Source organism: Trichomycterus rosablanca, chromosome 24, assembly GCF_030014385.1.
Source record: "Trichomycterus rosablanca isolate fTriRos1 chromosome 24, fTriRos1.hap1, whole genome shotgun sequence".
Classification (NCBI taxonomy): Eukaryota; Metazoa; Chordata; class Actinopteri; order Siluriformes; family Trichomycteridae; genus Trichomycterus; species Trichomycterus rosablanca.
Genome location: NC_086011.1, coordinates 4,631,569 through 4,642,720, shown reverse-complemented (window position 1 = coordinate 4,642,720; position 11,152 = coordinate 4,631,569). Strand labels below are relative to the sequence as shown.

Below are 11,152 nucleotides of genomic sequence, written 5' to 3'. Positions count from 1 at the left end.
TTAGTGTGACAGTTACTGCTTTGCTTTATTAAAAGCAGCAATTGCAAAATTCAGCCATTGTGTTGTATTTGAGCTGCCATAACGCTTGTCTGTAGTAAGATTAAAAACAAAGGTTGTTATAGTGGCATAAATGTGTGTGAAAGAGAAACGTAGACATGAATAAGCGGAGCACTTTGAATGAAGGTGGAGGTGTAAAAGAGACACTTGTTTTAAGTGTCAAGTGACAATGCACAGTATAAATGAAAGAATCAGCCCAATATGAAGCAGATATAATACACAATGTTTTTTTAAGTTTAAACAGATTTGCCTTTTTAAAGATTATGTAAATAGATTAACATGTTTTGTTGGTATTTAATATGGAAAATGCTTTAAAAGTCATCTTGCCAAGAGAAGCCAGCCAAATGCCAAGGCTTTAAAGCCCACGTATTATTTCGCTAAGAATGAAAACCCAGCAAATCTTTTGTTTCTTCTGGCATCTTGTTAAGGTGAAACAGAAAATAAATGTTAAATTTATTGCTATGCTGTTTTATGCTGTGATGAAGAAAAAGGTAAAAGCTAGTAACAGATAGTTTAGTACAAATGATTAGCAGTTATAGGGCTTATGATTTTAGTATAATGTAACCTAAGTGACTGCTGTAGAAACTATCAGCTAAATTACCTTAAGACTTTAAGACTGTTAAATCCACACTGCTTTATGATTTACATTTGATATGTAATATATGTATGTGGAAAGGTTTTACCACAATATGGGATAAAAAACAGCTTTACTGAAGTAGTATATGGAGCTTAGATTTAAACCCTCAACATTCTGATTGACTGGTGTTGTGGACTAATAATCACTAGTGTTTAACTGTGTGTTCCCTTTAAAGAAGGGTAAAATAAGTAAAATATAAAAAAGTATCAGGTTGTTGAATATAAAAAAAAAAAAAAAAAAAGGTTTTACCTCCATAAAAACACATTTGTGTGCTGAGTGCATAAATTAAAGTGCTAGCTTGGGCTTGCTGTTGTACAGTATGTAACCTCTGTTAGCAGAAGTGGATAGATTATTACATATAAACCAAATTAAGTGTGTTTGCTCATACGTCTGCTTTTAGCCTTTGCCTGCTAAGTTAATAATTTTGTTAATCAAGGAACATTGTGTTAAACCTTTCTGAAAACAAAACAACCTTTTTAGCATTAGTGCTCCGAAAACCTGTACACCTATATGTAAAACACATGCTTGATTTCATAACAAACACGCCAGGTCAACCAGGAAACATTATTTAACATTTAATAATGCTTATCTTAGTGAAAGAGCAGCTCACTGCATCACCAAGGGTACAGTGTGTACCACCACCATGAGGAGTACTGGAAGGGAAATAATGTTCCAGCGGTCTCTTTGACTGTTGAGTTAAAGGCAGGAGTGATGTCTCCTGATCTCCTAAATTGATCAGTCGCGGTGGGCTGTGAGCTGAAACATATCAAGGCGACTCCTCATTATAAAAGCGGACAGGGCCAGCGACTGTTATTATTCACCTTGATTAACCAGTAATGACAGCAGAACGAAAAAAGAAGAACAGAGAGGGAAAAAAATAGCATCGGTGAAAAGATCAAACAGGCTTTTGAGTGGCAGTGTGGAAACACAGATGGATTCTAGAGCAGATACACACTCTGAAAGCTTAATCCAGTCAATAAGCAAAGAGAAAACAAATCCAGTTGCCTTGGATCTGCCACTGATTATGACTGTTATCTCTTATCACAGATACTGTGATTAACAGAACATTTATATCTGCCTTTGAAGCTTTGTTGCTTGCCAATTTCTATAGGATTATTATGGCATGTACTGTTTGGAGAAGACGGGTGATAACTAGAAAATGGCTCGATATAGAAAAAGGTTGCTGTTCTATACAAGCATATTTTAAAGTTAGCTTGAAGAGCATTTTGGATGGTTGAATGTATATCAGATTTTTATATTTTAGTATGCGGTTTAGTCAAATAAGTCAAGGTCAAAATGTTTAATTTAAAACTATACTTTCAAGTATTTAACAATAATTAAGAGTGACATTTTACACTAAGCTTTCATCACTTTTCATCACATTTCTTCAATAGGCCAGTCACATATGAAACATTTTAAATGTGGTTTCTTAACCTGTAGCAATTTTTAAATGTAACCATTAAAAAGAATTGACTGATAAAATAAAAAAGCCAATTATTTTTATATCAGTATTATTGTGTTTGGAGAACACAAAACCTGAAAGAAATAAGAGCATTCAGGAAACAATAGGACAGCTGCAATAAAAATGATCAGCAAGGGAAAATGTTTGGAAATATGAACTACAGCCAAATACAGTCAAAAGATTTGTAATTATTGAAGAAAATAAACCAGGACTTTATATTAGACTCTCAGACTTTCACTTTCATGCTTAGTGCTGATAAAAAATATAGAGTTCTTTAAGATATATAAAGTAAAATTTTTCTTTATGAATGTCGTCACCATTTACGCAAGCCTTTGTCACCCCAGAGACTTGTTGTTGCTTTGCAAAGTGGTGGTGTTCAGGAGATTTCAGATCTCCAGATACAGACTGTCTTCTAAGATTTCCTGTTATGATATAATTTGGCTGCAGTTGAAAAATATAATTGATATGATAATGTAATAGATGCTTAGATGCTGAAATGTCACATTTCCTTGTGTCCAATGTGAAAGTGATATTATACAAGTAAGCTGGCATTTGGCTAGTTGACTTGGAGTTTGTAGTTTATAGTGTATGTAGCTAAATTAATCTAGTATTTGGTACCAGTTGTATGAGGTTGGAAAGCAGCGGACATAGTGAACGTTGAGGTTTATTTGAGCAGGTGTGTATGTGACCTGGATTAGAGATTTTGACACACACATAATGTAAATGTACTGGACACTGTACCTCTAAATCTAACAACCAAAAACAAGATTGTGTTACTGAAATGCTAATTTCTGTAATTTTTATCATTTATAGTTAGCCAGTTGGACTGTTATTATAGGATGGCTGGATGACATTAGTTATGTAGTGCATATCATTATATATTCTGTTATTCAAATAAAGCTTAAGACAGGTTTCTGGATCATGTTTAGATGTTCTTGGACATACTGTTTAAATAAACCTGTTTGGGAGGTGTGTTAGGGTTTCTTTGGCTTAAATAAAACTTTTTAGGTTTTGAAAGTGCTTACTGATTACACAACATGATGTTGGCTGAAAGGTTCATAGTACAAATATGAAAAAAAACTGACAGAACAATGTTTATTGGTCAGAATATGTATGGTAATTTATAATATGTATATGTATATTACAGCTTTAAGTGTTTGGTATGTAGAATAATTTAGACGTTGGGTGATTTCTTACTAGAACTATGTGCATCAAAATTTATTGAACAGATATACAGTTACGCAATAGTTTAGACACCCCTGGACAGTGGGGCGAATCATTTCCCTAAATTGCTGTATTACAAAAAATGCCTTCATTTAAATCACAATAATAGACAAAGAAATACTGGCTAAACTAATAACTCAAATATAATATTGTCCTATTTATGTAAAGAAAATGCCTTGACTTTAATAATTAGCAGCTAAAGTAATCGTTATTGCTGCTAATCAGACTTTTCGACATTTAACTCTGTTTATGTAAACTTGTCCAAATTAAAAAAAAAAGTACCAAATATCAAAGAACCTTAAAATAAGGCCTGTGTTCAACCGATCACTGTAACACAAACTGAAAATAACAGTGACCTTCAGTATTGTTGCTGCTCTTCCTAGGAATCGGCATGCTGCATAGGTCAGACCAAGTGCAAAATGTGCAAAACTAAAAGAGGTGAAAAAGAACCCAAAAATACACAGAAATAATATTTATTAATCTCTAAGACAAATCATAAACCCACACAAGCAAATTTATGAGGTTTTAATGCAGAAATCTGGGTAATTGTGAAGGTATTTGAACTTTTTGTTTATTGTAATTGTTGCTGCTTGTACGGTCAGCTTTCAGAATTATATTTTATTGTATATTTATCTATCCTATTTCTGTATGTAGGAGTAAAGATAATTTGTGGACAATTATGCCAAGTGTGTACTTCAATATGGCATTTTGTGAATTTTAAATGTCTTACATATATTCTATGACTTATCTAGTATTGAATATGTTTTAATGAGGACAGTTTTACATTTTGCCAGGTGAACTAAGACTTGCATGAACTGTCGCATGTTTAATCATGCAAACCTCCTAAGTGCATTAAAAGCCTTTTGAAATGCCAAGTATTTATCAGAAACTGAATCGGTTCATAATTGAATGCATTTGCAGCTGTAGTCATTTAATTTCTGATGCTGCTATGTAAATACTTCTCATCCAGTCAACACTGTGCAGCACTGCTCCTAAATATATATATTTTCTCTTGTGGATTTGAACTACTTTGTGTGTTCATTGAGAACTATACCTTGTTTACTTTAAAACTGTGTATAATAATGATCTTCTGTTCTGCTACTGATGTTTATTTAAATGAATATGGCTATGGAAAAAATATAGTTACATATTATAAAAGAAATACATTATTATATTACTGTTATTTTCAGATAATAATAAAGATTAAAGATTTTAAAAAATTATTTGTTTATCTGAGACTCATTAATTTTAAACATATGTCCAAGTTTCGGTAAATAATGCACAGATCCTAATCAATAGTTCATTTACCTTTTGAATTTTCTGGCTGTAATTTCTCATCATGCAGGAGCAGGTTTTGGTCAGTCTGACTCAAAACCAAACAAACATTTGTACAACAGATTAAAAATCACTATAAAATTTGTGCAATGCAACAATGGTTAAATTGCATGTTGAATTATAACACATTGATTAGTGTCACATTTACGAATCTCGTACAGTCCAGCCATGCTCCTCATGGTCCTTTAGCTTTTATCCAAGAGCCTGATAATCATCAGTTCTTCATCTTGTACACACATCATCATTGCACTAAAACACAGAAACAATGAAGATATTTAGGGAAAAGTGTGCAGAAAGTGAGCAGCTGCTTTAAGGCGCACTGACCTGTCAACTGATAACGTGAAAAAAGCACATAAACAATTAGGTATGAGGACAGGAATAAAATTCCAACATTAAACAAAAAGAGGACCATGGCTTTTTACTTTTTATTTATGTATTATGGGTGGAGGCTACAACAAGCACATTAAGTGGCCATTTGAGGAAAACTACAGCATGTCACAAGTTCATTTTCTATTATTATTATTCGATTATATATTGTATTATTTTACTATTGCCACTGCAGTGTTCACCTTTCTTATGTGAAAACGTTATTCAATACAATAAGAGTGCATAAAAATATAAAAACATCTAAAAGAAACCTTTCTTACACTTATTACATAGGTAAACATATTTTTTAAATACGGGGTTAAAACCATGTCAGTATAGATAGTACAACATGAACCGCACAGTGATGGAAACAGACCTGACAAAGTTTGAAGTGATAAATGCTGTGGTTTAATTATAACACTTGATGCTTGGCTAAGACTGGCTCTGCTGGGCCCCTTCCTTCCTGCAGGACAGGCTGGAAAAGCGTAAACCTGTTGCAGAGACATGACTGCTGATCTGGTCTCTGATAGGGTTTTTTTTGAGTGATATATTTATACAGGAGTGCTGTTTTTTTATTTTCTCATTTGTAGCCTGTAAACCCTCACGTACGTGTACTTTATTAATGAACTAGGTTGGAAAAACTGATAGTTTGCATAATGCCAAACTTGAGAATAAACAAGACTTCAAACTTAAATGTTTAAATGTAATTTTAATCTTTAAAACATTTTATAAAAACAGTTTTGTCCAAATTGTAGTCATACAATCTGAACCCAAAAATCTGTAACGTTTGCAGAGTGACATTTTTCATAGGTTGCATTTTAATTACTTTATTTACTAGAATGCTAAAAAGTAACAACTGAGTGTATTGTAATACCAATAAGTGTCCATTATCCCTTTTTTGTAAACAGCTTTATTTTATCTTGTCAAATCCCAAATAACCTGACATCCTCAACCAGTGGAAAAATAAATCAAAACCATCCTCTGATTGTTACAATTCATCAGTTTTAACAAACACAGTTCACAGTGTATTTATCACAAGTCTGAGAAAAGTTATTCGACTGAAACAGGATGTACTTACTGGAAGCTCTACCTTCAAAATGTACAAGTTACAATTTCTCAGAAACTCCACAGGATGGGACAGTGTGTTGTGCATGATGTGTATTTCTGTTTCCAAGTGCATCGACGATAAGTTAACGGAGATGTAAAAACTAAAATGTAAAAACTCGGTGTAACAACAAATACTCAAAAATCTTTCGTGACGGTTCTTACACTTGCAAAAACAGGTAGGTTACAAATAGAGGTGGGTTTTATAAAACTGAAAGTTTTATAAAACCCACCTCTATTTGTAACCTACCTGTTTTTATAATCTACCTCTATTCGTAACTTACCTATTTTTATAACCCACCTGTATTCATAACCCACTTCTATTCGTAACCCACCTGTTTTCATAACCTACCTCTATTGGTAGCCCACCTGTTTTCATAACCCACCTCTATTTGTAACCCACCTATATTCATACCCCACCTTTATTTGTATTCATAACCCACCTCTATTCATTTCAGGTGTTAGCCACCTCTATTCAGTAGAGCTGTAACCCACCAAGGTCTTTGTCAGTCACGTGTGTTTATTGCTGTTGCGTGAAAGTAACAGAAGACACCTGCATTACTTTTATACTCTTTCGTAGCAGTAAAAGCTGGAGAGACAGAAGTGAAATGTGAGGATACAATACCGAGACAAACTCAGCATCGATGGCAGGGACCGTTATTTGGATAAATTATCGTCTATTAAAAGCATTAGTAAGTTAAGTTGTTTCCGCTTACAGTGGTAAATGTTTGTATTGTTGATGCTGTTTATTTTGCTTGTTTTGTTCTGTTTATTGTTACAAGATGTGCTGTGATCAGTTCACTTACAATTGCAAATAAAGTACAGATATTTAAATGTTACGTTACTGTACTTGATTAGGTCTTTTGGACCTAAAAAATGCGCCGCCCCCCGGACCCTAATGATATCGATACATGCAGAATGTTTACCTGTGGTTTCACCCCAGCCTGCACATTGGCACTGATGCCCAGAGCTTTGGTGATGTCCTCAAGTGGCACAAGGTCTCCTGGTGTATCTTGAATGAAGTGCAGTAGTACCCTCTCACCACCTTTCAAAAAATAGTAATGCGTTTAATTAAAGATCCATTTTACAAAGTTTATAAACTAATATCAAACCCTCAGGTAACCGAGATTGAGATTACACATGCACGAATTTTGACAGCCATCTAGTGGCATCTAAAGGCTCTGGCTTTATAACTGTAGATGTTACTCTGTAAACTTAGTTTTGTTGTGCAGTTAAAATGATTTAAGCTTGTGATCATTCACTGACCAGACTGATTTTTTTTTACCTTTGGCTACTATCAGCATGCCGCCACTCTGTAGCAGGTCTCCAGTGAAATTGCCCTGAATTCCTTGTTCGCTTGCCTGTATGAAATAAAACATTTCTAACACATTTCTGTATTTTTGTGATAATCAGCCACCAGAAACAAAGATCTTTCTTAAAAATGCTACCTTTGAAGCAATGTCTCGTACTTTCTTTCCCATAGCAGCAGGAATCACGTTGAGCGCATTATACCTGTAAGGGAAGCAAACCTATTAAGTCCAATGACTTTTTTTTTACATAGCATAGTGGTTTAGTGGAATCAATCAGCGGTGCTGTTGGCCAGTCGGGCCTCTACACAGACATGATTGGCTGTGTCTGAAGGGATGGATGACTGAACAGCCTAGCTATTAAGTGCACATGTCTGTTTGTTCTCAGTGCTGGTCCCAAGCCTGGATAAAAGGGTTGCTTCAGCGAGGACATTCGTCGTTAAAAAAACTGTTCTGAATTAGGTATGTGGACCATAATGATGTGCTGTTGCGACCCCTAAATACAGTAACAGCCAAAACAAAAAGAAATAAAGGTCCCCTACTGGATATCAACAATTACTGAAAATCATATAATTATTAGTTTAACCAATTTCTGCAAAAATCCTGTTGATTCCAAAGTGTTTACAAACATTTTCTTGAAACTGTATGTTCCACATGATTTATATTTCTGTTTCCATACCTTTTGAATCCTAGGTCTTTGTAGCACTGTTTTTTTTCATCAATGTATATATCTAAAGAACAAAACACAATGATTATTTCAGGATTTTAAAAACATCAACACTGATAGTGACTTGGTGCCAGAGTGCCAGTTAATTACAGGCCATTATACACTTACTCATTACCTAACACCTATAGGGGCAATATAGCAAAGCCAATAAAGCATCTATATTTGGGTAGGGCTGAAGAAAAAAAGAGTACAAAGAGACACCCCGCACAGATTTGGGGTAAAACTCCTCACAGACAGTAACCAGGAGGTAAAAGTTCACCCAATGACCCATGTTGCTGTACCACACCCACTTTTACAGCTAAACCACCAGCAAATCCCAATATATCATTGCTCTTATCATAAACCTTTTATTACACCAGTGACGACGGTAAACCCAGGTTATGTAAATATCATGGTGATAATACCCTGGTTACAAAACAAGTTGTGAAATTCAGAAAGCAAGCTCATTTGTTATGGTCTATACTGGGTGGAATAAACTCACCTCCCTTAAAGAAACCTCCTTCCTGGAACTCTTTGACTCCTGTTTCTTCAGGGCCGATACCAACAAGGGCCACTCCGTTCGCCTTTAGGTCCCTCTCCAGTTTGCTGAGCTCCACTGCGGCCCATCGACAGATCTGGCACCCGAAGCGACGCAGGAAGAAGAACACAGTCATCTGATCTTTCCATAATGAGCTGAGCTCCACTTGCTAATAGAAAACACATCAATACACATCAGTGTTATGTACAGAGAAACAATGCATTACAGCATTTAGAATACAGTCATATACTCACTTATTCCAACCTAGAGGCGATTTAAAGTATATAATATTTTTTCCTGGAAAGATGAAAAAAAGAATAGAGGAAGCCCATGCAGAGGTATGAGGTGCCAAGTGCAAGGATTGAATCCAGGTCTTTTTTTCTTATGGTAACCAAAAATAACTGTAGTATAAAATGAGGTCATTTAATTTATAGGAATAATAGCAATGCAATAACCAGTCCACTTTTTAAAGCATACCAAAATAGATGCTTAATGTTGCTAAATGAATCAGACTGTTCTACTTTAAATTATAGGAATAAAAATAAAGTGCATAAAGATTAGACCCATGCTATTAGACCCAATAATAAACTTGCACGAAAATGCATGTCTTGTTATTAATCCATCTACAGACAAATGATTCATGACATTCAAAATACAGCAGAGAAGACAGGTGTTGTACATCCCTCTGTTCTTCACATGCATTCACAGACATGCCAGACTGGCAATTAGCCTACTGACTTGATTCCTGAGGATGAAATAGTACATCAAAGATAAACAATAGAGTGGGTGCCACACAGTCATAGGCTTCCAAGCATGCATTGGTTCATACTCTTTCCAGGCATGGTAATTTCCTTGAGTGTGCCCAGTGATTCTGGGTGACACAGGGCCCACTGTGACCATGACCAGGATCAATAAGTTTAAAGGAAAATAAATAAATTACGTGAATCCCTAATCTTTATGTAATTGTTATGAGTAATTGTCGACCTCTAGCGGTTAATTATACTCACTGCAGCAACATGTCAGGATAAAAACATTACAAAAACGAAACCTGTGGTAGAAAAAACGTCAGAACTCTTACCTCACCGGATGTAGAACTCTTCAGCAAATTAGAACTTATCTTGTCTAAATTCACAGACATTTTACACACCGATACAAACTCAAAAATAACCTGTTACTGTACTGCACACTTACAGTTGAATGTCTGAAAGACTGAGTTGCAACAGTGTTTACGCCCACTTGTGTAACAAATGTGTTGAATAACGTTCAAAACAACCAATCACAACTTGCTGCGTCAATAATGTAGGCGGGTTTTATTGCGTAAATTTACAATGACTCAGTAATTCGTGTACCCGTGATGTGTTTTTATTATATAGCCTATAATAACCCTATATGTACATTTAGGTCATTTAATGGTACTCATTTGTTTTTGGATATAGTTAGCAATAGTTATGCAGTGTTCTCAATACTTAATCAATTTTACCACCTCATCCTAAACTGGGTGGTGGTAGGGTTCCAGCATCCAACTGTAAATAATTTGGGACGTGTAAAAAAGCCTTCCAAGGAACATTAAAGCTATTCAGGAGGCAAAGTTTGGCCCTACTCCTTAGTAACTCCTTGAAATTACAATGTTTGGAGTGGATTCACCCGTGTGTTCACGCCAGGGGCAATTTGAAGTAGTGAATTTACCTGCTGGCAGTCAGGTGCAGTAACACCAGGTGTTAAGAATTTCACTACTCTGATGAGATTCCTTATGTCTTTGGACACAATCTTGGGCTTTCTACCACATCTAGGCAGGTTTGCAGCTGTGCCATAAGTTCTGGACTCTTAATGGTGTCTCTGATCAAGTTCAAGGAATGTACATGGTCTTGAAAATCTTCTTATACCCATTGCCCTTTTGGTGCAAATACACTATCTCCTCTTTCAGCTTTTGTAACTGCTCCTTAGTTCTGACCATGGCTGCAGCACCTCTTGAACACTTTAATCTCTGGTGGTGTTTATACGAGGGATCTTCAAAAAGTTTCTGCACTTTTAAAATTTCGATGGAAGCGGTGAGGGCGGGAGGAGTAGTAATTGGTCGTGTCTGAGAGACTGCGAGAGAGCTTATAGTCTGGATTTAGCGCACCTTTTTTGATGCTCAAAGAAACTTTAAGGGGAAGAAGATTTTCATGTGATGATGATGTGAAAGCAGCGGTGCATCAGTGGCTACTCGCTCAACCAAAAACATTTTTTCCATTAAAAAGTTGGTACGACGCTGGGAAAAATGCATCAGAAGGTGACTATGTGGAAAAGTGATGTCATTTGTTTTTGAAATTCTTAATAAATAGAGTTTTTTTTTTTTAATTAGGGGTTGTTCCAAATCATGCTGGAACCCAACTTTAGGTCATACAGACTGAAAGTAGATCAGCAATATTATGTA

The 11,152-nt window shown here is 35.4% G+C and overlaps 1 protein-coding gene across 1 annotated transcript; it reads right to left on the bottom strand.

Moving 5' to 3' along the window:
- Nucleotides 1-3,342: 3,342 nt before the first annotated feature.
- Nucleotides 3,343-9,914, bottom strand: prxl2b (peroxiredoxin like 2B). The gene is made up of 7 exons (XM_062986598.1): nt 9,815-9,914; nt 8,701-8,905; nt 8,172-8,223; nt 7,634-7,697; nt 7,471-7,546; nt 7,112-7,230; nt 3,343-4,964 (listed from the first exon to the last, which is right to left on the bottom strand). Exons 1-7 carry the CDS (start codon nt 9,872-9,874, stop codon nt 4,938-4,940), a joined length of 603 nt encoding a protein of 200 aa, XP_062842668.1. The 5' UTR covers nt 9,875-9,914; the 3' UTR covers nt 3,343-4,937.
- Nucleotides 9,915-11,152: the final 1,238 nt, after the last annotated feature.